This window comes from Cydia fagiglandana, chromosome 18 (assembly GCF_963556715.1).
Source record: "Cydia fagiglandana chromosome 18, ilCydFagi1.1, whole genome shotgun sequence".
NCBI lineage: Eukaryota > Metazoa > Arthropoda > Insecta > Lepidoptera > Tortricidae > Cydia > Cydia fagiglandana.
The window spans coordinates 11,026,803-11,054,045 of record NC_085949.1 but is presented as its reverse complement, the minus strand read 5'-3'; the positions used below and the strand labels follow the sequence as shown (position 1 = coordinate 11,054,045).

At 38.9% G+C, this 27,243-nt stretch overlaps 1 protein-coding gene across 1 annotated transcript in view; it reads left to right on the top strand.

Annotated features, from left to right (window-relative positions):
* Nucleotides 1-4,492: 4,492 nt before the first annotated feature.
* LOC134673508 (cell adhesion molecule Dscam2-like) overlaps nt 4,493-27,243 on the top strand; it is a 38,798-nt gene continuing 16,047 nt past the window's right edge. The window contains exons 1-15 of the mRNA XM_063531501.1: nt 4,493-5,317; nt 6,084-6,228; nt 7,103-7,278; nt 11,039-11,129; nt 12,542-12,692; nt 13,483-13,647; nt 13,716-13,851; nt 13,920-14,039; nt 14,787-14,951; nt 20,607-20,751; nt 21,555-21,703; nt 22,329-22,539; nt 23,043-23,238; nt 24,128-24,294; nt 26,537-26,619. Coding sequence (XP_063387571.1) covers nt 5,203-5,317; nt 6,084-6,228; nt 7,103-7,278; nt 11,039-11,129; nt 12,542-12,692; nt 13,483-13,647; nt 13,716-13,851; nt 13,920-14,039; nt 14,787-14,951; nt 20,607-20,751; nt 21,555-21,703; nt 22,329-22,539; nt 23,043-23,238; nt 24,128-24,294; nt 26,537-26,619 — 2,215 coding nt within the window. The 5' untranslated portion in view covers nt 4,493-5,202. The remainder of the gene's footprint in view (nt 5,318-6,083; nt 6,229-7,102; nt 7,279-11,038; nt 11,130-12,541; nt 12,693-13,482; nt 13,648-13,715; nt 13,852-13,919; nt 14,040-14,786; nt 14,952-20,606; nt 20,752-21,554; nt 21,704-22,328; nt 22,540-23,042; nt 23,239-24,127; nt 24,295-26,536; nt 26,620-27,243) is intronic.

The window sequence follows — 27,243 nt, the reverse complement described above, 5'->3', positions numbered from 1 at the left end:
GCGACATCCACGCGCTCTAAATCTGTGACAGGCTGGCTCCAGCGCCGCGGAATATTACACCATTATTGGATACCAAATCTTATTTCTGCAATGCTGTAGGTATATTAGTGCGGAAATAAGGCTGTTTTGCTGATGTTGCAGCACTGCAGTAGGCAGAAACGTAATTTGTTTTTGGTGTCCAAATAGCAGTAGGTAATCAAATTCGATAAAATACAATTTTGTATTATTATATAACTAATCTTTAATAAATATCATAAACGTATTTTAAACCTTGTAGTTAGTGTTTAAGACATTTACCTAGCAATGTACAAATTGCAGAACATTCCCAAAAAGCGGAAACGTTCTCGAGAATGTTCTCAGAACATTCCTGCAACATGGAAATTATTGTTTAAACAAGAGAATATACTTGAAATAAAGTTTAAATAGGCATAACTTAAAACTAAATGTTATTATGCATATATTATTGTCTATTACAGTTAGCTATTTTGTTGATGTGATAAATTTACGAATAAGTTGCTTAAATTCTCACTGTATATCAGAGAACATTGCGACTTTCGACAATATTTTCCAAAAATTTTTTTTTGGTTCATTAGAATCTAGAGGCCTCTATCTCCCGCCATGCCAAATCTCAGCGCGCTCCGACCAACTTAAAAAATAAATAAAAAAAAGTCGGCCATTTTGTTTTTTTTAATGCAGATTGTTTTGTCTCGGGGCCCTCTATGACATTTGGTCGAGCACCCCCTACCTATCACGCACCGTCTAAAAGTTGCCATACAAAATAAAAGTGGCCAGTTTTCCCGCAATTGTAGCGTTTTTCCAAAATAAAATGTTTCATAAGTATCTAGGGGACCCCGAGATTCCGTGACCAAAATTTCAGCCCGCTAGGACAAAATTAAAAAAGTTTTAAAAAAAGTCGGCCATATTGAAAAAAAATGGCGGCGTCAAAAACTGCCAGGGTCCCTCTATGACATTTGGTCGAGCACCCCCCACCTAAGTCTGACCGTTTGGCTGGGCCGTCATACATTTTTCTGACCGGAAGCGGACGACCAAAAGTCGGAATTTTATGGGGGTAAGGACTACACCTAAACTATCGTGAATATTCATGGTATAAACTACGATAAATAAATAAATTCTCGTTCTCGAGAACATTCTCAGAAGTTACCGAGAATTTCTCATGTGGAAAGTTTCGCAACTTTGGAAAGTTCTCGTGCGTGCATTGCTACATTTACCTAGATATATTTAATTTCAAAGTTTTATTTATCTATACCAAGAGGCATATTCGGATTGTAATAACAGGTTATGAATTTGAGCTGGATTTGTAATGGGTAGGTATATGAACTGTCAAATGCCGATTTTGTTGAAGTCACTTTTGACACTGGCAGATTGCATCAAATATAATTTGATTATAACAAATCCAGATCAAATTCATGACCTGTTATTACAATTAGAATATACCTCCTGACCGCATAATATCACTGCATTCATATCATAACCCATCCTCAAGGTTGTTACTTTACAACAAAATTGTATTCCGCAAAAAAGAAAGCTTTCTTACCTCAAATGTCCTTCGGACACAACGAATAGTGGCCGGGGCACATAATGAATTGCATAAAGCACTATATATCTCCTAGGTGCGGATACTAAAGACATTTTCCCGTAAGCCACCAAGAAACAAATATATTGCGATTTGCTCCTTCATTTTCCCACAAGGTATTTTATTGCTTTGGGGTCTCTCATAAATTCCGTACTCACTCAGAAAGAAATATAAGGACTGCGGATAGTCGGCTCAGAGGAAATTGGTGCGTGGCGGCGCTTACTAACTTATTAGGTTATTTTTCACACATAAGCGGCGACGACCGGTCCGTATTTGACGACCGGTCTGGCCTAGTGGGTAGTGACCCTGCCTATGAAGCCGATGGTCCCGGGTTCGAATCCTGGTAAGAGCATTTATTTGTATGATGATACAGATATTTGTTCCTGAGTCATGATTGTTTTCTATGTCCATGACCACCGGCTTCACAGGCAGGGTCACTACCCACTAGGCCAGACCGGTCGTCGAACGGTACATTGAGAGAATTAATTTAATACCAACAATACATTAAAGGCAAATGAATAAGTAATACCGAATTCGAATGAACGTTCCATTTCGGAAATGTATTTCGTTGACGTCAGATCAAATCAAATTCATAGGAAACCAATTACCGAAATTGAAACGACCTGGATTTAATTGGACCCCGTATTACATAGCATTCACCTGTGATTTCTACGGTAGCTCTATTCAGATTTGTGAAACATTATCCAATTAATATCATTTTCATTTCAGGATGAAACAGAAAACTGTGTTACGTCTTTCCTGTAGACATACACAAGAGTTAAGGGCTATAAAAGTTAATTTTCTTATTTAACCCTTATCCACGTGATAAGGTCCTCCTTTTATTTAGAGAACTATGATAAAATCATTACCTACATGCCCACAAGCTGTTAACTATTGCCCACAGGACAGAAAAATGTACAGTTCGCGCGAACACACTAGTTTTCTCTCCGGAGGACCTTTTCACGTGGATAAGGGTTAAATAAGAAAATTTACCTTTATAGCCCTTAACTCTTGTGTATGTCTACAGGAAAGACGTAACACAGTTTTTGTTTGTCCCTTCAGTCTCAGTGCGCTTCACTGATAAGTAGACATGAGTGCGGACAGCGAACACTTAAGATTAAAATCATTGATATTGTATTATGTTATCTGAATATCTAGGTCTGAAAGTTAACGCGCCATTTGAAATGGTCGATGAATTTTAGGACATTGGGTAGCTTATCTGATGCGTAATCTAGCTTTTAGCATGTCAATAAATACTGAAGTTTAGTAACTAGACTAAAGCATCAAGCGCTGATTCGAAATAACATACCTACAGTCAGCAGTAGAAGTTGCTAAGCGGGCCAGGTGTTCAAAATGATAGGTAGATAATGAAGAGAATAAGAGTGTGTCAAAGTAATTTTGAACACCTCGCCCGCTTAGCAACTTCTGCTGCTAACTGTTCCTACAAATTTACGAGAATGACTTCATTTTTACTTCACTCGCCCGTGCTATCCGCTCGTACTTTTATACGTATAATTTATGGTGCGAGAAAGAAATCGCTTAGAGCCTTAGAATATCAATAACAATATTTTAGACTTATAATGACGCTACGGTCCAGTAATCCATCAAAATTTAAGTATTCTAAAACATCAATATTCAGTATTCTAAAAGACAATTTATGAGCATTGTGCTAGGAAATTCCGTTTGCAATCATATGTATGTTCAAAACTATATTGCGACCGGTTTTTCACTCAAGAAATTTTATTTAGAAACATATTAAAATCCAGAGTACAAAGCAGAAGTCTTACGAGACGTAGAAACCTTTAGCAAGCGAACCGTGAAAATGTCTATCATTTCTGAAAGGAAAAATATCGCTCATTCAAGCATGTTACACGTTTGCTATGTCCTCGACACGTTGAAACGTCGTTGCCTAGATTACTAACATGTCACCGCGGTCTACTAATCTATCAAACGAGAGAAGCAGCGGGACCAGATGGCAGATGAGTACAAACACAAAACGGGCTTGATCTCACCGAATGTGTGATTTGTGTTTGACTAGTAGGTCTCGCTTCTCGCTACGTGATCTCTGTGACCTACTAACTGTGTCAGATGACCGGTCCGGGAATTTTAAGACTTCAGTCGGAGTCCGATTCAGGTTTGTGGCAGTTTTGAACTGGTTTAGATATGTTACGATATTGACGATCATCTTAGTCATTCTAGCGCATCTCACGCACAACTTTCACTTTCACCATAGAGAAAAAAATACATAGAGTGCTCACTCCATACATCAGCTTTAGTACCAAAATGACTATTATTTTCGTAGTCGACATCTAGCATCGAGTAGCGGAATTATCAGTACCGCTACTTGACAATAGATGTAGCACCGACCGAAAAGACTAAGTAATGCTCAACAAATTTTTCAGCTAATATTATAACCGGATTAACCGGAACTCTATTTTCAACGACTTCTGCTTTTAATATTAGTATTAAATTGTTGTTCAAAACGATTTTCATGAGTCGCACCACGAGAGAATTCTAGTATCGAGTAGCGGTACTGATAATTCCGCTACTCGATGCTAGATGTCGACTGCGAAAATAGTGGTCGTTTTGGCACCAATACTGATGTATGGAGTGAGCACTCTATTCTTACTATATTTCTCTATGACCAATCAGATGTGAACGATCTTCAAGGTCGTATCAAAATGAGATCAAAACCGTAACAAATTGTCAAGTCTAAATCGGGCTCTCGTGTCTTGTTATATACTCAGGCCGCGTAGCCAAACTGCCAATCGCTTACGCTCCGTAGCGATCGAAACGCAACTGTCACTGTCGCACTAATATGGAAGAGTGATAGAGAGACACTAAGCGTTTCGTTGTCGAAGCGATAGCGATTGTCATCTTGGCTAGGCCGGCAGTTTATACAGATAAAATTTTCGTTAAATGTTAGTTTGAATATTTAATCTAAACCCGTAAAATATGATGACCTCAAGGGATTCCCGATTCAATTTTTCGAGTATATTTGGACCCAACCAAGTGCGGTTGCTTCACCAAAAGGAAACTTTCCAAATTGGAATAGTTCCCCGGATATTTCTCGCGTTGGCATCCATCTTTGTGGGGGCGGGCGGTGGGGATGTTGGGGGCAGTTGGTTTTTTCGCTCGTCACAATGTTCGTTTTGTGTACAAGCTATTTTATCATTGCTTTGAAGGATAGTTCTGTCCGGCCGGCCCGACTCTTGATATGTGCGCTGCTGTTGACTTAGCGATCACTGGAATTTGTTTCAAAAACAGAGTACTGCTAGATAAAATAAATGCGTGTGTTTATTTTGTTACTTTCACAAACATTTACAATAAAATCGTGAAAACAAACGATTTAAATACGTTATAGGCATCCGTTGTTTATGGCGAAGATAAGCCAAAGCTATCGGGACTCCGGTTTATCTCGGCAATTCAGGATTCTACATAGCTGTAAATTTTTTGCCGGTTTTACGATTTACGAGGTTATAAATTCTGAACGAATGCGGATAGTAAAACGGAAAGCTGAGTGAATTTTTCAACATGCCCTTATTACATTTACGCTACATGTTGTTTGTGGGTAATTTTATTGCCGATGACGCGATCGTAAAAGTGTAATGCGTGTTAATAATCATGTTTACATACGGACGTTTACATTTTCAGTAATATGGTGCTCATTAATGGAACGCGCCTGGCGTCCGTTGAAGAAGAAAAGGATAAAACGTTCGCCGGGTGAGTGGGGATTGGGGGTGCAACTAGTAATAAAATAAGAGTTAAGGTCTCTGCCCACTACACCGTATCATACCATACCTGCCCATGCCTGATACGTCCATAGCACGGCAGAGACCTTTATTACATCGATAAAGTTTTAACATGTTAGTTGTTATATGTGTGTTTGTAAATTGTGACGGTGCGTATAGCGAGTTTTTACCTTGCTCCGTGTATGACTGGGAAACATTACTTACCTACCTGACAGATTATAGCTTTCAAATTGTTAGTAGGAAGATGTCGTCTCATGAACATGAAAGTCGAGGTGACATTCCAACTGCAGCTACATTACTGTTGCCGCGGGCACTGTATCTGTTAATTCCCTTGATAAAATGAGTACCTAACGTTCAGCTCCGCATAAAGTAACAGTCCATTTCCAACGACAGCAGCACTACCATTCATTTCACTATGTAAATTGACAATTACACCGACGGCGACGCTTTCGTACTAGTAGTACAGCTGCGGTCAGAAATGGAATGTTACCCTTACTGACATTACATGTTTTTGTCGTTCAATCCCTTACTCATTGTAGCAAGGAAATTGTCAAATACAGCGCCTTCGTCAAGGCCGCAGCAGTAATGTTCGCAACAGTCGCCTCCGACGTCACCTTCGTTCTTGCCACACCTTACTTAGTCATCGTTTGTATTTCCCTCAACACGTACGCCGCATATAACTAGCCAATATGCTCCATCTTGTAGCTGATGTGATGTGTGTGTGCGTGTGTGTGCAGACTCTCGACCAGAGCTGGTGTACACGTTCATCGAGCAAGCAGTGCAGCCTGGAGCGCAGGTGGCGTTAAAATGCTCGGCGGTTGGCGAGCCGCCGCCTCGATTCAAATGGACGCTCGACTCGCAACCAATACCGCCGCACCATGGGTCAGTTACAAATAAATAAATATTATAGGACATTTTTACACGATTTGACTAAGCCCCATGGCTCATAAAGGCTTGTGTTGTGGGTACTTAGATAACGATAGACATAATATATAAATACTTATATACATAGAAAACAACCATGACTCATAACAAATATCTTTGTCATCACACAAATAAATGCCCTTACCGGTTTACGAACCCGGGACCATCGGCTCCATAGGTCAGTAGGGTCACTAGTGTCACTATTACCCACTAGTCCAGACCGGTCGTCAAGTTATATATTTATAAATTGTAAAAAGTCAGACATCTCAATCAGTTTTTTATAGCTGGGTCACTTTTATGAGTGAGACACAGTAAAAAAGTATTATGGCCGCCTGGACTGGTTGGAGGATTAGCTCTAATTTTTATCATGTAACTAGTTTCAGACCTAAAACTGAGCTAGTTTCTAATAAAAATCACGCGCAACTTCATAATCACCGCCTGAGATAAGTAAAAGACAAATATTAAAAATTTCGTAGCTACTAGGTACTTTTTATTTTTCCTGATCACGTCAAAGCTGCAATTATAATTCATATTATTATAGTACGATGATGAAATGTTGGTAGTAATGAATATATTTGTGGGAGTCTTATTATTTCAGTCAGTTATAAAAAAAAATCCTTCCATTTTATCTCAATGAGACCCTTTTAAGTATGGCGACGACATTTATTACATCTTGGGAAGCGTATAACCTCCGGCGATCGGCCCTTACTCGGATCGTTTGGTATTGATGTACAAAACAACGCAAGCACTACGCGTTATGTGCAATAAATAAGCTTATAGCCAGCTAAAAGGCTAGTGGAGTGGTCGAATTTGCGATTATTTTTATGTTTAGGGCGGTGATAACCGAGGGGAGAGACAGCGGGCCGGCGGGGATGGGGCCTGGAGGTAACTACGTCTTGTCGACGCTGTCGCTGAGCAGTGCGAAGGTCGAGCACGGTGGAAGATACGAGTGCCGCGCCAGCAACGCTCACGGCTCGGTCGCTCACGCTGCCAGGCTTAACGTCTATGGCAAGTATCTAATTAACATTTCCTGTCCGTATTAGGTACTCTTAAAATAATGGCCGAAGACTGCTCAAAACCGGGAGGAATGGAAAAAACGGAAGGGAGGCCTAGATATGTCAGTGGACGTTTCTTCAAACACAAACGTCACTTTTTACATGACACATTTAATCCATTATCGTTTCTAGATCTATTAATGGACGTATCTTAAAGTTCGAATCGGGCAGTTAGTATTTAACTGCGTTAGTTAATTACCTACTAATTAGTAATTAGTATACTAACTGCTATCGCAGGCAAGTTTTTGGTACTCGATATTCTTATGTGACATCAGTCGACGAGCTGTACTTACCATTAAAGATTTATGCTATAATTATTTGTTTGAAGCTTTTAAATAGGTAATTTAAAACATCCCTTTTAATTGACCGTTTAGAAATAAATCCTGTATGGCCTATTTCTGATCGACAATTTCGATTTAAGTCTAAATCTTTGGGTTCTCGGACTCTAGGACTGTTTTTCAGTTATCTTTCGCTGCCTGACCATGTATCATTGTTCAAATCGTTTAAAAAAGTTTAACAGCTCTATACCGCGTGTGGTCTGTAATATGAGCAAAAAATTAAACTGTAGGCTGTACCCCTCATACTGACCAACATTTGTTCAGCGACTTTTAAAAATAACTTGTGGTTTCATTTTTAATTCACTTTAAAGTTTATTCTAAGACGCATTGTATTGCGAATTTTGTTATGTTTAAATGCGTGACTAGCAACGTCAATCACAATGATATGGCATGGCGATGGCGTCCATTGAAGATAATATTTATTTTGTATGAAAAATAGGGAGTCTAAATACTTCATAATTTTTGTAAGTTGTTGAACTAAAGTGTCACGTTTGAGGAGTAGAATCTATGTTTTAGTTATTCGCTCGTGTTAGGTACAGGCCACACCCGGTATACACTGATATTACAGTAGACACTAGAGCTCGTCTCAACGGAGATTTCCCACGTTTAGTCACATTAGGAGAAGCGGGTTAGCATAAATTAGCCAAATTGTGCCGATAAGCTTATGCCACGAATGAAGCTTTGCGGGAAGATCTCGCACCCGCAATAGTCTCCAATCGTATTAGGGCATTTCTCAGGAGGGCCGTTTTTACGTGTCCGGGGCAGTAATTGATTGAATTTACTGTTCAATAAATCTGAATTAATTTAGGCATGATCTTCAGCTTATATTCTGTCTGGGACACTATCAAATTATTTATTTATTATTTATATAATACCAGAAAAAAAAATTCAAATGCCAAAAATGATGTTCGGTGGGCGTGTCCCGCACCCAGATTTTATGAAACAAAAAATTATTACTCAAGATGGGGCATTAGATCGGAGTTATTATGGGTATTCACGCATAGGGTATTAGTTAGCTTATCATATTCTTTATATCACAATAATGTGTTTGCTCACCACATTGAATAAAACCAAATTTACGATGTGTCCCGGGCTAGTGACTGATATCGGTGTAATTTGCAAAACATGTCAGTACTCCTTCAAAGTTGTAGACCAGGAACTCAGTGTCTCAAACATAGTATGCTTTAGTTGTGCCTTAACCGTTGAATAAAGTAGAGGTACAGTCACAGTACAATAAAGTGATTTTTTAAACGTTTCTCCGGCCTTCGCTGGGTTTGGTCCTATGTTTTTTTGAGATCGGTGGTGCAATTTACTCCGAAAGTTTTAGTGCAATTATCGTTATGTAAGTGATTAAGAAGTCATCGAAAGTACGTAAATCCACCATTATTACATCTCTTCTGTATCGTTCATGCTATTTCTGTAATTGCTAAAAAGCGATTAATTTTGATATCGCTGGTGTTGATTTCCCTGGTTTCGGTGGATTTTTTGACCACCGATATCAAAAAAGTGATCACTGAATTCAAATCCTGCTTTGTAAACTAGTTTGTTGTACTAATTTATCATGTCTAAAAAGTGAAAGATACGTTGTACAAACGTAAAATTATGTTTGTAAGTAAATTATGTCATAGTAGGTACACAAAATCACTAGTTCACTATGAGCTAGTAGTTTTTTAAACCAGACGTATAGACCCAATGTTTCTTTCTCTGTCTGATATTCTTTTCCAACCAATTAAGTAAATTATGTTCGTTGTGTTCTGTATCACCGGAGGCCCTACACCTCGATACCTTTAAACATGTCAGCCATGTTAAATAAATGTAGGTAGTCAATTAGATCCCACTTTTTTTTAAATAACTTGTGTTTGTAAGTACTATGCAAGGTGAACCCAAGGGACAGGATGTACAGAACAAGGGATTAAAAATAAAATAGCATTCTAATGTCGAGATCGCTTCAAAGGCACTGAGAGTACCTACTGATCGATATAATAAGGGATAAAGGATAGCCATAGAGACAAATTGAACACAGCAAATGTTTTAACAATCCTCAATGTCTTATGTCTTTGTCAACAACTTTGTTACAATTTAGCTCAAGTGTTTGAGGGTGCTGGAGATCATAATTAATTGGTAATTGGATCTTCAAGCATTACTCGACTACTTCAAATATTATAGTTTTAAATTGACGGAGTTCACGCTTTTAAAATCTTTTATTAAAAAAATACTTGTTTTCCGTATTGCATCACATTGCTTTATAAGTACATTAAATATTTAATGAGCATTGAACACCACTCAAGAGTGTATTGTTTATCGGGTGCAGGAAACATAAGTTTTTTTTAGATGCGTGTGCGGTCGGATTGCGTGAAACAAATATCTTCTCCTTCATGGATATAATAATGCAATGAATAAATGATTATAATGTGCGAATTTGTGGTCTGAAACTCGTTTCAGGACCACCCATCACCCTATTATATGAGGCCAGTCATATAGTGTGGGATATCTTCTAGAGATGTTGATTTATAAGCCGTAATTTGGTTATTTTAAAATCTTGAGTCTATATCTATTAAATTTATGTAAGCGTTCGAGACCATTAGCCTTGTTACATCGCTTATCAACAAATAGGATTGAAAAATATGATTAAAATAATTATATAATTGAGATGTAAAACTTAAATGTGATTTTGGTGTAAGCATTATTGAATTCGGTGACGCAAATTGATTTCAGTGCCTGCACATGATTTCGGTGTTTTTTAAATCTCAAATATCTTGAAAACTATAAGGTTCTAATGGAGGCCTCCACTACCAATATTTTTTATATTAAGGGTAGATTTTAGCAAATAAACTCGCATATTATATAAGTTAAAAAAAAATTTTGGCACCGAAGTCAGGCACCGAATGTCATCTCTGAGAATCGCCCATTACTTAAGTGGCTTATCAACATTACGATTTCTATTGTAGATGTCTTTTTGAAGTATAAAATCAATGAAAAAAAATGATAAAGATTTCAAAGTTGTGCAAATCAACAACCTGTTTTGTTGAAAATATTAAACTATTGCACCTTGAAAGAATCTAAAGTAATTAATATTCGTTAAAATTACGTGGGCTATTGGTTCGGTAGAATTCACAAACATTTTCACAAGTCAACGTTCTAGAAATATATTTACATGACATTATTGTCAGTGTCTTAGAGTCGTGTTAATATGTTTTTGGAACGCTGGCTTGAGAAGATGTTTGTGAACTGGATTGCACTTAGCTTAGGTACCTACCTACTAATATGTATGGCATAAAATTTTGAATTAGTATTTTGTTTTGAAGTACCTAAATAAATAAAACATTCATTTGTATAATATTTAGTATGATTGCTGTATTTCACAATTTATTTTAGGGCCCCCATATATTCGATCTATGAGTCCTGTAAAAGCAGTCGCTGGTTCAGACACAACAGTGTGGTGTCCATACTACGGATTCCCAATTGAGTAAGTCAAACGCACAAATATCTATTACCTATACCTGTTTTCACACATTTCCTAAAACACGCTCCACTTTTTACTTTCCGTAATACACAGAAAAGCATTCGTATAGAAGTCTCAATAAAAAGTGACTCATATATGTACTTGCTTTTGAAAAATCACATTTGAGGAGACCAAAGAAAATGGACATGTTTAATACAACGCATTATACAATTAAAGTACCTAACAGTTTCAACACGAGGACCGAGGAAGCGAACTGTTATCCCGCTTGCCTCCGACGCCCTTGCGACAGAAACCCTTTTTTTTTTTAAGAGGGGAAATGCTTTACGCATACCACCCGGCGCGGGGACGGGCCGGGATTAGCGATGGGCGAGTCGAGTTATCTGATTCGAATAATCCGAATCAACCTACAGATGAGTTGATTCGAATCAAGACTATTGGCAATCCGAATCAACTCGGCCACTAAACTGACTGGTAACTTGGTATCCGATCCGCTGACTCGGCGAATGAATCGCCAATTCACCAACTCTCCGAGCCGAGTCAACGCTACGCTAAGGCCATTCAAAAATAAACCTTAATTCGATCGAGCCCGAAGGTTCTTTTTACAACAACTGCCGCTTGATTGGCCGTTTCAATCCGAGTTGACTGGTACTATGACCATTCAAAAATAAACCTTAATTCCGTTGCCCGAAGGTTCTTTTTACAACAACTGCCGCTTGATTCGCCATCCCGAGTCGAGTTCACTGGTAGTATGGCCATTGAAAAATAAACCTTAATTCGGTGTCCTGAAGGTTCTGTTTACAACAACTGCCGCTTGACTCGTTTGCGGCTCCGCGGCCCGTGACCTTGTCGCGAACCACGCAAACCGTCGAGTCGAGTCAGTTCGAATTTCAACTCGGATCAGTGGCCGAATCGATTCGAATGATTCGAATCGAAAAAAAGTGGACTCGTCACATCGCTAGCCGGGATGGTTATGTGGGACTCCCTGTTGTGGGCTAATGAGACCCCAGGTTTACCCACTAAAACCCCTCTGTTGCCGCCTCGCTGCTATATGGCGAGGTCCCAGGAACGCCGAAGTACTCTTCCGCAACCTCGCCAGTGCGACAGAAACCCTACCGCAGCCCATACCCTTAAGGCCCTGATCGACGGGCGAGCAAAACCGCGGTTTTGCGGCTCATCGGTAATGCTTGCCGGTGTATCATTGCAATACCGCGGTATTATATACCCACGAGCCGGGCTCGTGGCTCGTCAAGTATCTAGTCAATCAGGGCTGACCGTAAAACCGTCGCTGTATAACCGCGGTATAATAACTCGTACGTCGATCACCCGCTTTACGCTTCTTTGAGCTCCTAAACAAAGATTTTTCGTTTAACTGTAAGATACAATAAATTAATTAAACATGCTTTATCTTTTTATAGTTCAGTAAAATGGGACGGAGGAACTGGCAACGATCCTAGATATCAGCAAATCGACGGTCAACTCACCATAAGTAATGTAGACCGAAATAGAGACCAGGGCGGGTGGGTCTGCTCCGTCCTGACACCTGGCGGGGAACTTGCACGGCGAGAGGTATATTTTATTCATTGTTTCAATATGCTCAGAATTTCAAATAACCTTAAGACTTGAAAGGCTACTTCTTATTATTCGCTTAAAAATATTCTCTCTTACGTTGGGTATTGCGTTACTTTGTAGTGGTTGTGTAGTACCTACAGTTTCTAAAGAAACGTCTTTCGTGGAAATACAGGTTCACGTGTACAATGGAGTTTTTAGTAAATAGAAATAACGTTAGCTTTAATACCCCAATATAAAGCAGACTAAAAGTATCAGATAGGTATACGCTTTTGTAGGTTTAGCTTTCATCTCTATTCTCGCTACAAAGTATTATATAAAATGCTATAGAACGTTATCCGATAGGATTCCAATTTTCAGCCGGGTGCAAAAATACGTGGAATAAAAATGCATGAGATCTGGTATCAATGTATGCATACTAAAATTATCATACCATTGTTGGTTATGACTTTAAAAATAGGTTCAAATCAAAACTGTTTACAAGTTTAGCTCTATCTATAGAGCTACTTACTGAATAAAATTCCGCGCAAAGCTTTAAAATTAATGAAATTGTACAAATACTCGTATAACGTTTAGATTATTTAGAATACTTCAGCTAACTTATTTCCGAGATAATTAAACGAAAGTATATCACTGCTAAAATTAAATCAAATTTGAACAACAATAGTAGGTACGTTTAAATTACTATCGCTATCAGGCGTTAGCGAGTGCACACAAATCACTGTAAGTACGTTCACGTCCGTACATTGCAAAGCCCGAGTGTGAAATGTGTAAAGTTACGTTTTTCCAGGTGCAAATAACGGTGGTCTCGCCGCCCGTGCTTTCGCCCATCGTATTTCCACCTGGCTTAAGGGCTGGCGACCGTGCGCAACTCACCTGCACTGTCACCTCTGGCGACATGCCCGTCTATTTCTCCTGGCTTAAAGATCAAATTAACATACCTAGCGCACTACAGGTAATTTTGAAACTTGTGCTAGTATCATTAAAGTCGAGTTTAAATTCTAACTGTTTATTACATTTTAGGTCGATGAGCGAGGTGCTGAATTTTACAGCATGTTGCTTTTTAAAAGTCTCACAGCTGCTCACAGCGGAATCTACACATGTGTCGTCACCAACACTGCCGGCAAAGCTAATACGTCTGCGGAATTAGCTATCAAAGGTATTCGATTCCTTTTTTCGAGTTTCTTTTTTCTATTTCGGTGAGCTCACGCGTTAGTTCTGTTTCAGTGCCTCCGTATTGGCAGATCGAGCCTTCGGACACGGCGGTGCTGCTCAACGGATCGCTAACCGTGAGTTGCGAGGCTCGGGGGCATCCTTCACCGGCTATTTATTGGACCAAGTTCTCTGGTAAGTTTTAATCTAAAAATAGCGTCTACTTAATTGTTCCCCTGCGTTTTTAAGGGTTTCGTACCTGAAAAGGAAAAAACGGAACCCTACTCGGTCTAAAATGTCGAAAAAAATATACAAAATTGTTCTTTACCTATAGATGACAGGAAAACCTACCTATTAGAAATGAGCAGTCAAGCGTGAGTCGGACTTATGTACGGAACCCTGGAAACGCGAGTCCGACTCGCACTTGGCCGGTTTTTTTTAATAATTTATTATGATTTTTTTAAAAAAAACGTTACGCGACAGGCAACTACTTATTTTTAACCCATTTTACTCTAATCAGGACACATTGTGGTTTTACCTCTACGAAGCATTTCCGCTACATTCTGGGATACCCATGTTATCGGCTACGACGTAGCGCTACAATTGTAGGTCAGCACTGAATGTGTTAACCCTTTTCCAGGCCGCACCAATCTAGAAAAGGGTTTCCCAAATAATCTACAAATATTCCGATTTTTGGGTGGGTTGGGGTTAAACCGCTCTTTAACCAACATTCGCAAATATTAGTTAATTTAAATTCTTTTTATATTAGGTAAATAGGCCACACTTATCCCGTAGCCATAAGCCGTATTGACCTTATTATTTTTGATACTCAATTACACATCTTTAATAAAAATGTGCTCTGTGAGGATATCTATTTATCTTCATATGTGTGTACGTAAAATATTACGTTATCTTACATCTGAAGAAATTATTTGTTAACAGGCAGTGCCGAAACGACGTTAGGAGCGGTCTCGGAGCCGGCGGTACTCAACAACGGGTCTCTAAGACTGGAGTCGGCGCGCGCCGAACACTCCGGCAAATATCGGTGTCGCGCCGACAACGGCGTCGCACCCGCGCTGTCCAAAACACTCACCATACACGTCAACGGTAATAAACATACCTACAGATGTAATGCATAGTGCCGCTGCAGGACACCATCGCAAGCGTCGACTTCTGGGGCCAAATTCGACACGTACAACTGTCAGATTTCGCATCCACGTCAAATCAACAGTTGATTTTATCCCATACTGAGTTATGATTCCATCAACGGTGGATAATATCATTTGATACAACCAAAACTCCACTCTAAACTAAGGATGGTTCGGTTTAGTTTGCTTGTCACCCTAACTATGGATTGTTAATGTTAAATTTTGACATTGTACGTATTCGAGAACTTATGATTTTTCCCACATCAACGGGATATCAACACGATACGTCAAACGTCGCTTGTCGAATAGGAGTCCGGCCGAAGTGTGTGATGTTTCGGTGGTACCGGGGCAACCTGCAGAATCCTACACCAAGTCAGACTGATAGAATTAAATAAAGAAAACAGTTTAAATTGGTAATGTGAGTTTTATTTTATATAAGAATCGCCATTACACGTTACTCATATTAGCAAGAATTAGGCACGAGTGACATTAGACATAGAACGTCGGATACCGGAAGTAAGTTTTAAACTACATGTCATCAACACAAATAAAATAAACCACCACAAAGGTGCAATTACATTGCTATATTTCTAACACCCTTTCTCAATGTAATTACACTTTAAAAACTTAATAAGTATTCTCAACAAATACATTAACAACAAACTTAAATGTTCTCCATACCACACAACACAAGAAAACGTGTGAGCAATTCCCTGTTTAGGGCTTTAGTGAGCATGTCTGCTGGTTGATCACTAGTTCTAACATATTTCAAAGTTAATTTATTATTCTTAACCAACTCCTTAATAAAGTGGTATCTAATGTCAACATGTTTCAGGCGCTTAACAGTATCTGTGCAAGCAACTGAAATGGCTGACTGGTTATCACAATATATGTTCACTGGACATACACTATTAATCCCGAAATCATTCAACAAATTTATCAACCAACAGGCTTCGCTGGCTGCAACACTAAGTGCAACATACTCTGATTCCGTTGAGGATAAACTGACTGATACTTGTTTCTTTGAACTCCAAGATATCAGACAATTTGAAAATTTAAACAAGTAGCCTGTGGTGGATTTTCTATCTTTGAGATCACCACCCCAGTCTGCATCACAGAATCCCTCTAAAACATCATTTTCACATTTATATACTAATTTATAATCTAGAGTATGTTTGACATATCTCAGGACCCTTTTTAATGCTGTCAATAACATCTCATTTGCACATTTTTGATATCTACTCAACAAGGCTCTACTCAAAGACAGCAAAACATAGGTCAGGCCTAGTACCAGACACTGCATACATGAGACAGCCTATAATTTGTCTACAAGTCTTTTCAATATTTTTATCTACAGTGCCTCTATCAGCCTCAAATATTTTACTGTTAATATTCACATCTATTGGTGTCAACATAGGTTTGCAATTTTCCATCTTAAATCTTTTAAGTACATTCTCCAAATAACTCTTTTGACTCAGTTCAGTAATGCCTGTTTGCACATTTTGTTTTATATTAATACCTAAGTAATCTGACACTAGCCCTAGGTCTTTCATTTTGAACTCTTTATTTAATTTGTTTTTAAGTTGTTCCACTTCATTTTCATTTGACCCAAAGATTAACAAATCGTCTACATATAGCAACAGATATGTTTGGCTAGTTTTATTACACTTTGTATACAGGCAAGAGTCACAACTTGACCTAGTAAAGCCTTCTTTAACCATTACTGAATTAAATGTTTCGTTCCAACATTTTGGTGAGCTTTTAAGTCCATAAAGAGACTTATTTAGTTTCACAATAGTTTTACTACCCTCATAGACACCTTCTGGTAGGCTAACATACACATTTTCATTTATTTTACCATATAAAAAGGCTCCCGTCACATCCATCTGAATTATAGGCAATTTAAGTTTAGTTGCAATTGCTACAAACAACCTAAGAGTTGACAACTTGGCAACTGGGGCATAAATGTCATTTAAATCTAATATGTCATCTTGTTCGAAACCCCTAGCAACTAACCTGGCTTTGTACTGCGGAGTGTCCTTATTACCACTTTTAATCTTAAACACCCACTTACTACTGATCACTTTCTCACTTCCTGGATCACTCACTATTTTCCAAGTGTCATTATCTTCCAGTGTCTTCATTTCTCGCTTTATAGCTTCAGACCATTTGTCAGCATCATGTCGGGTCATCGCCTCTTTGTATGTTGTAGGCTCATTTTCTGTAGTGCGGACACTCTGACAGTGACAGTTGTAAAATTCAGGTGGTTTTCTAACTCGTGTGCTGGGTTCTCTATGAGGTACTTCATCACTTAGCTCTAATGAGCTGTCACCTTCATCACCTGACGGGATATATTCACTTCCTGATTCCTCTGCACTTGAAGTCACCATTCTGTCACTGACGCTAGGCAACTCCCCTTCTGGCTCATTGCAGGGCTGCTCAGTATTATCATCTTTGTTTTCTGTGGTAGTCACTGTGACCTCATGCTGACTCTCATCTTTTGATTCTTTATTTTCCAAGAAAACTATATCCCTCTTTAGTTCCACATTCTTTGTATCTGGATAGTATACTCTGTAGCCTTTCACAGTATCTCCGTATCCAACCATCAATCCTTTTTCCCCTTTTCGGTCCCACTTCCTCCTCTTCTCCTTTGGAATATGAGTATACACTGGGGTACCGAAGGGTTTTAACCGGTGGATGTCAAAACTTTTCCCTGACCAGACTTCATATGGGGATTTTTCACTATCTTTGCTTTTCCCAGTCCTATTCAGTACAAATGCTGCTGTCACGGTGGCCTCTGCCCACAACTCTTTTGGCAGGTTCTTGGCACTCAACATAGTTCTAGCAGCTTCGACCAGAATACGTATTTCACGTTCGGCTTTACCGTTCTGCTCTGCGGTGTATGGAACGCTTGTCTGGTGTTCTATTCCGCGTCTCGAAAACATCTCCTTCACGTCTTTGTTTACAAATTCTGTTCCGTTATCACTACGAAACACTCGAACTCTGTTTCCTGTCATGTTTTCAGCTTTGTTCAGGAAATCCGAGATACAATCCTTCACCTCGTATTTGTTTTTCACAAAGTAGACTGTTCTGTAGTTCGAAAAGTCATCCTTCAATACGACGAAGTATTTTGAACCGCTTATAGACGCAACTTCCATCGGGCCGCAAGTATCCGCGTGGATAAGTTCGCACGTTTTAGTGGTCACACTTTCGCTGTTACTAAACGGCAAGCGATGTATTTTGCCTTCGAGGCAACTTTCGCACTTGGGAACTGAAGAACTCTTTACATCAATGTTATTTTTCGCAAGCACTTTTCTGACATGATCGAAGTTTTGATGCGCTAATTTTTCATGCCACTCGATCAAGGTACCGTCCAATGTTTTAGCAACACTCGCCACATTGTTTTTAAACCGAAATTCTAAATAACAAGACTTTCCAATTCGTTTTGCGACCGCACAAACTTCGTTATTTTTACAAATTTTGCTTGACGTATCATCTGTCACAACAACATAACCTTTAGCTGTCATACAGTCCACAGAGAATAGATTTGATTTCATTTCCGGAACGAACAAAACGTCGTCTAAGGTTGTTTCAACCCATTCACTCCCGTTATGCACTTCTACCGCCATCTGTCCATGTCCTAGCACACTAAGTCCCGCACCGTTACCTACTTCGACTTTCCAATCATTTTTTGAAAGAAAGAAAGAAAGAAAGAAAGAAAATACATTTATTCACGTCATCATTAGTTACAAAATCAGTTAAATTAAAACAATATATAGGTCTGATGGACGTTAAAAGGACCCCCACTCAGCGTAATGCTACAGCAAGCCGCAGCGCTGATTTTCAAACTTTTGCTCTAGTAAATGTTGAAAATAGTCCACGCTCGCGGCATATATGCTCACTCGATCCAGAATCAACCAAAAAGAGAGTCTTATTACACGGTTCTAACGACTCAGACACGATAAACGCGTTACTTTTCTTCTGTTCTTTGTTCTTCCTAAACCAACACTGTGATTTAGTATGTCCCCCTTTACCACAGTAAAAGCACTTGTTATTATGTCCTTCACTCTTGTTGTTACTATTGTTGCTTCTACACTCACTGGCATAATGTCCAAGTCTGTTACACTTCATGCACTTTACATTCTTTTTATTCTTCGCTAGGAAAGCTGACGAGGACGGGGTAGGTTCTTCACCTTTTTCTTTTACTCTTTCTTCTTCTACTAGTAATCTCGCCACCAAGTTATCCATAGTTTGCTTGTCATCAGGGGCAGACTCCCAAGCTGATACAAAGTGTTTATACTCATCAGGCAACGACATTAAGACTTTTGTAATAACGAACTTATCAGAGACTTCTTCGCCCATCTGTTTGAGCTGATTCTGCATTTCCTGAATCTTTGATAGGAATGTAGACATCTCAGTTCCCGATTCGTATTTAAATTGAAAGAAACGTTGCTGTACGATGTGGATACTTGTCTCCGTCTTTTGCTCATAAACACTCTGCAGTTTCTTCCACATTTCAGCCGAGGTTGAACACGATATAATATGCAGCATGGTGTTCTCCTTCATACGCGTAACCAACAAGGCTTGGGCCTTTGCATCTTTTGTTTCCCAAGTATTTCGAGCACTACCAGCTTCTTCGGGTTTTACGCTCTTTCCCTCGACAATGTCCAACCAATTTTGACCTCGCAATAACACGGTGGTTTGAAATTTCCATATATTCCAATTACTGGATCCTTCCAGCTTTATCAAGCTGTTATTTGTATTGAGATTTAAATCCATCTTGCTGTCCTTCCTTACCCTTTCAGCCGAGCAAGTAAATTATTTTGTACTTCCAACAATGGCGTCCGTACCAGACCTCACTTTTATACCGATCGCCGACACATTTCTTTCGGCGATGAACTTCCTGAATTCTTTAGATAATTTTACAGGAATATGTGGCTGGGCCCATAACCTGATAGAATTAAATAAAGAAAACAGTTTAAATTGGTAATGTGAGTTTTATTTTATATAAGAATCGCCATTACACGTTACTCATATTAGCAAGAATTAGGCACGAGTGACATTAGACATAGAACGTCGGATACCGGAAGTAAGTTTTAAACTACATGTCATCGACACAAATAAAATAAACCACCACAAAGGTGCAATTACATTGCTATATTTCTAACACAGACGGAGTAACGCTGTTACGTCGTCGCCCAAATCTAATGTTTAAGTAATTTGTCTTTGGTTTTTATTTGTAGTCTTTTTGTTGTTTTCGTGTATTCTTATTTTGTAGTTTCACAGTGCCTTAGTTAATTTGTAATGCTGTGGCATTTATTTGAGTAGGTAATAAAAAAAATGTTTACCATCGTATTTTATCGGAAACATTCGTATTTTCCATGCTACTTCGGTCAACCTCAGTACTTTTTGTTCCGAGACTGAGTAAAATAGCAAGACACGTTTTCCATGAAAATATGATGAAAAATTATTATTTATGCACTACATCTGCATGTAGTATTATATTGTAAGACATGCTCTTATAATATATTCTGCTAGTACATATATCTTCATATAGTAATTCGCGTTATCGTTATCGCCCTATAAGGTAAAAAATAAAAAATAAATGTTTTAGAGCCGGCAAGATTCGAGACGCCATCGGTGAATGTGACTGCAAAGCTCGGCGACACAGTGAGGCTGGCGTGTGTAGCCCGTGGAGACAGTCCGCTCTCTACCACGTGGAGTCACTCTGGACGCGCCCTGCCTAATTCTGATTATAGGTAAGGAAAGATCCCTGAGTCGAAGTGTATCCCTAAGGACCACCGAAAACAATAAGATAAGAATAGGTAAGGAATGGTCGAAGATATGGATCTTAATTTTAAAACAAAGTGTGAACAATAATGCTATGGTTCACACTACGTTAAAGCTTTTGTAGGATTTGTACAGTCAGCAGCAATAGTTGCTAAGCGGGCGACGTGTTCAAAATGATCTTGACGCGACTTTATTGTTAAGAGAATAAGAGCGCGTCAAGGTAATTTTAAACATCCCGCTTAGCAACTTCTGCTGCGAGTAAAATCAAAGTCTAACATAGCTACCCGCACACCGAAAGGCTAATGTGTGTTGTCTCATAAAAATACCTTATCCGATGTTTTTCCGTTCCTGAACCGGAAAAACGGACGGAGGCAATTTACGTCTTACATAAAGAGAGTCATAAAAGAGAATTGTAGCTGCGAAGACGGACTGGGTTTATCATAAAAGCGTAATTTTACTAGTAGTTGTTTTATTTGCCAATTATTCCACTATCGCTTAGTGTAGAATTGTTTAGCTTGTCTTTCTTGTCTGTCTTTGTCTACGTGACAATGTGATAATCAATGTGTCCGTCTCTTTCAATCCTGCGGTGTTAAAAAGTGACATTTGCTTTGTCGCGTGGATGACCCGTTCCATCATACGCCCGCAGGATAAATTATTCATCCATTTATGTTATAACTGGGTTAAATTCTTTACAATAGTTAACTTTTAATCTATAAGTATAGTTAAATCTTTATTTTGTATTCTTGTATTTTTTACTGAAACATGTTTTTAGAATGAGCATATCAGAAACCCGAAGCGCAGAAGGCCTGCGAAGTGAATTGGTAGTGGAGCGGGCTGACAGAAGAGACTCCGGCGTCTACCGGTGTCAGGCGACCAATCCATATGGGCGGTCCGACCACTTCGTTCATCTTGCAGTTCAAGGTAAGTAACTGACACTATTATAACCCTTTTTTGGACTACACGGGCCTACAAATCCCGGTCTTTTCATAGGCTTGCGTGGGGATATAGATCCAACACGTAGAGGCCCCTTGGAGAGCTTTACTGTCATATAGAACGCCTGCTGGAACCCGTTCACAGGCGCAACAATAAACACCCATGAACCGGTCGCAGCAGGCATTGGGACTATTGTAGAAAAAGTGAATAGTATACCGGTCTATGGCTTGAAGTTTGGATGGACAATGAGACTGGGCTATTGTAGAGAAGTCTGGACACTTGCCATAACACGTTATCGAGGCAGGTGGTGACCCTATTATTATTAGTCACACCGAAGGCAGAAGATCACGCGGTCGTTCACCAATAAGATGGACCGATCAAGTTAAAGACTCGTCATCCTCTGCTTTCTATACGGTCGTCAGAGACGCGTTGGACAGAAACCGGTGGAGACAGATCATCCGCTCCAGATGCAACCCTGATACTGACCACGATCCTCAGACATGAGGGACCGTCCAAGGAAAGAGAGATTATTAGTAAAAGACGCAAGTTGGTATAAAACAGAGGAGATGATAGCTTATATTTATTGTTAATGTATATTTTTACGTTTTCTTAGAACCTCCGGAGCCACCGTCAAACTTCAGAGTGTTAGAGACCACATCGAGGTCGGTCCGCCTGCAATGGCGTCGCCCTTACGACGGCAACTCGCCCGTGCTGGGCTACGTCGTGCAGTATCGGAAACACGACTCAACCAGCTCGGATACTTGGAGAGACGCGGACACGCACAATGTGTCGGTCTCGGCGCATAACTTGGACAGTTACTCTGAGTATGTTGAACTATTCAATGTTGTAGGAGGGGTGGGGAGGGGGGTGGGGGGAATTCAGAGCCAACGTTACCCCCTAAGGCAACAGTTATATATTTACCACCACAATTTAGACTTCATTAAAAAATGATCGAGTTTAATTTTGCGTAATTTCTGACATCCTTAGTAAGGGTTCAGTAGAATTTGGGAGATAATGATAAATGATAACTCAAACTGAGACAGGCTGTTAAGTGTCCACCTTGTGTGATATCCTGCTTGCATGTGGTTACATTTCTAGTCATTGTCTACAAGGTATATTCATTAACTAACCTTCACAACAGAATCAGGCGTGGCTCACTCCGTACACAGAAGTACATCCGGCCCACACCAATTTTGGTGGCTAGCCATAAGCCGCGCGTGGCGCTGTCGCCACCTAGCGGTCATATCTGTCCTAATCGTAACAGATGCGTTTTGTTAGAGAGTGAATCTTCTGTACTTACGTAGTACTATTATTTATTCTGTGACAGAACCGAAGGCGCCACGATATCCGGCCTCGAGCCAGCCACCGCTTACCTGGTCAGAGCTCGCACAGTGACGGCTCAATTTGCGTCGACTCATACGAGAGCGCTGCTCGCTCTGACGTCACATGAACCGCCGGCGCGTGCGCCGCTGAGTCTGAGGGCTTCGGCTCCGAGGGCTTCCACTATTGAACTAGCTTGGCAGGTAAGGTTACTACTTATTTACTACTAGGTTCTGCCCTAGACTTCGTCTGCATAGTTAGAATAAGTATTTTCATATACCACTTCCATAGTAAATTCCACCCCACCTTCTCACCCCTGAAGCGAAGGCGGGGTTTGGTTAAAGTGTGGAGAAGTAACATAGAGACAGACAGAGTTATTTTCGCATTATAAATATTAGTAGTGATAATTAAATTCATGATAGGATTAATGAGATGACCTAATTATTTATATTGTGAAACCTACGCTCCACTACAGAGATGATATTATTATAGCAAAAGTTTCCAAAATGTTAGGAAAGCTCTCCAAAACTTCTGGAATATTTCACAGAAAATAAAAAACACTACACGTCACCACAAAAATAAGATACAAAAATAGGGCGGTAGCGGAAACTAACGAGATGGATAGACGGGAAGAAGATTGTCTTGTTTTTATCCGTTTATCCGTATTTATCCAAAGACTGATTTGCCGGTAAAAGCGCTACTACTGCAATAAAAATTAGAATAGAATAGAAATTAATCTCTTTGTCGACCACCAATATGTGCTTGATATTTATTTAACGTCGACGTCTGAACTACGTTGATATATATGTCGGTGGCCGATCGTAAGATCAGGCAGATTGTAATGTTCCTGTGTATTGTTTTGAGGATAGTTACATAAAACCAATATATAAGTAAGATAGGTTCGTTAGGTTGCTTCAGATGCCCGAAGGGCAAATTGCCCAGAAATAGGAGCCCCGCGTAGAGGAGCTCCGTCGACTTAGGGAATGAATCAAAGATTTTCACGTTTCACGATATGCCTAGGAATTTCACGATATGCCTGATCTTATACGATCGGCCGCCGACATATATACTTAGTACCTTCTATTGTTATAGCCACCGCCGTCTTCATCGTGGAACGGCGAGCTCCTGGGCTACTCTGTCTGGTGGTGGGCCTCCGCCGACGGCACGCTGTCAGGAGGGGCCAACGTTGGGATGGAGTTCGCTACCGTGCGGGGGCAGATCACTAAATATACTATTGAGGGGCTGGAGCATTATACTCGGTTAGTGAACATTTTGGTTAGTTTAGTCAAGTGAATTATGGAAACTTTGAGTTGTATTCGTATATTAGTATGTAACCGTGAAATCTGTTTTTAGTAGAAACGTGTTTTCACTAGTTAAAACTAGTTTTCTGAAACGTCTTGAGACTAAACTGGGACTGGTTTTCACAATGTGACTTAACTGATTATTTTCAAAAATTAATTTCAACCCATTTAAATTCAAAAACATTTATTGCGCACATAGGTACACAATAAATGGTGACAAAGGAGGTACAGATGTAGTGCATAATTGTTTCCCATCGTATTTTCTCGGAAACGTTTGTATTTATTTGTCATGCTACTTCAGTCAACCTAAGTACTTTTTGTACCGAGACTGACTGAAATAGCAAGACACGTTCGTACGTTTCCGTGAAAATACGATGGAACATAATTATGCAGCAGGTACATCTGTACATAATATGAATCCTCTTACTTATAGAAGAATTTCAGTGAAAACAGTTCCAAAACTTCCAAGAACAGTGACATATTTTTGCACTCTCATCTAATTAGGTATGCCTAAACCTATTTTTAGGAAAACAAGCACAAACCCACAGTGTTTCGTCTAGAACAAGCTAGGTGGACAAAATTATTTTATTAATATTTATTAAATATAATTTACTAAAAATTTTAAAATACCATGAAAAAAAGCAAAAAAATAAAAATAAAATATATATTTAAATTAATTATATATTTTTTTGCAAATAAATTATTAACACAATAATAAACAAAATTTTACAGTTCATTAGATACATTATTTTCATAGTATTTACTTTAAAATATACAAAAAAAATAAAAATGTAATATAGAAAATTAATTAAAACTTAACTTATTATTAATAATTAATCTGTTAATTATTAATAACTTATAATCTGTTCTAACTCATGTATTATATCAGAATAATAATTGTTTTGCGTAAGTTTTTTAAAGTTCTTCTGAAGGATATAACACGCTTGTACCTTTTGCATTGGGCAAATAATGATATGATGAATATTTATGATAATCACCCTTCATTGACCACATTTTAGTCTGCTTGTAAGTTTGTATTTGTCGATTTTGACTCAATATAATATGCTAATGCCTCAGTAACACTTAGCTGCCTAGAATTCATTGAAGTACCTACTGCTGTCATAAGAACAAGACTACGTTGGCTTAAGTGGACTTTCTCTAATATTTTTTAACATTTTTGCCGTGTTCTATTTTCTGTCGATCACGAATCAATCGGGATTTCGGCAGCAGTTAAAATATAGGTACGTAATTGTACCAGATCTTTAACTCAGCGTTTTTTCCGTTTCAAAAGGGGAACTTTTGAAGTTTAATTTGGGTCTTCCTGCAGGATTAACATTTTCAGACGACGTTGATGCACTTGGTCTAGTTATGTACACTCGTAATTCTATATTTTGGCCATCCATACCACTTTTAAACTTTTCCACAAATTGCTTCTTTAAATCTTGACGCACTATTCCACTTGGTATTCAGTTTTGATGAATAACTGGTTAAAATATTTTTTAACCGTCTCTCAGACTCTTCTTTGAAATCTCGTAACTCATATTTTACCAATATAAACTGATAAAGGTGGAAATTTTCGTCGTTTTTCCCCTTATTTGTCCATTCTTCAAAAACCCCTTCCTTAAAATAGAGAAAACGTGTTCTGCAAAAAAAATGAAAAAAAAATGTTATGCAAATTTATGCAAAATGAAATATACACCATCATAAAATAGAATTATGCAAGTAAATAATATCAAAAATCTAGACCGGTGTCAAGCGGTGTCAAGTATTTGCTAGTCTATCAAAGTTCTAAAATGAAGAAAAAATCACCACGTTTTTAAGTGCATATTTATTGCTCTATACGAGCATTATTACAACTGATATGAACATGTTTTTATGAAAAATATAAAGTGCTTACCTTCAGTTATAAGATCTATTACCAAACCTTTTCATAAAATAACGTTTTACTTGTAAGAGATGTCGTTGAACGCATCACAAAATTGCAACTGATTAAATTGTGCAATTGCACTTACCTCATTAGCTGACTTCTGCACCCTATGGCTCATAAAATTAGAAAGTTAGACATAATCTATTAATGGGTTTGGGGGTTTCAACATGTTGTTTATCATATCTAATGACTCATTAGAGATAATTTGATAACGACTTTTGTCCACCTAGCTTGTTCTAGACGAAACACTGTGAAACCGCTGTAATGTTTTAGGTATTCCGTGAGCGTCAGAGCCTTCAACAGCGCTGGCGCGGGCCCAGCCACCGCGCCCGTCAATACGTTGACTCAAGAAAGTGGTAAGCACAGTTGCTATTAGACTCCGCATGCATAAAAGTACAACGTTTATACTTTTAAAAAGCTTATATTCAGTTTCACCTGTCCCATTGTCTGTCCGTGTGGGTCTGTAATTATATCTTGCAAGTTAAATTTCACTCGTAGCGTATCGTATTCATATCTCTCTACCAATCTTCCACACTAACCCCGGCTACACACGTTAACTATAAATCGTAGCGATTAATCTGTGCAGTCCGATTTGCGCAGTTTTATCTAAGATAAATTTATAGTTACGTGTATAGCCGGCATTACGCGACAGTGACAGTTGCGTTTCGTTGGCTGAACGATTGCGCGTTGGTTACCCACCCTGTAATTAGTGGTTTCGTTCTCATACAAAAGTTATGAGAGCGGCAATATGTGGAGGAAGTGGTCTGGCGTTGGTAAGCGACGTGCGATTTATTGCTTCGAGAACTCTACGGAATTGATTAATACTTTTATAGCTTTTCTTGAGTTTTTCTTATGCGAATCGACTCAGACTGAACAAGCCTTTTGAAATTCGGCCAGTTTTAAAATTCCTAAATCCGATTATTGAAATACATATATTTATAGTTAGACCGTAAAAAGTCTGCAGCGATTTTGATAGCCCA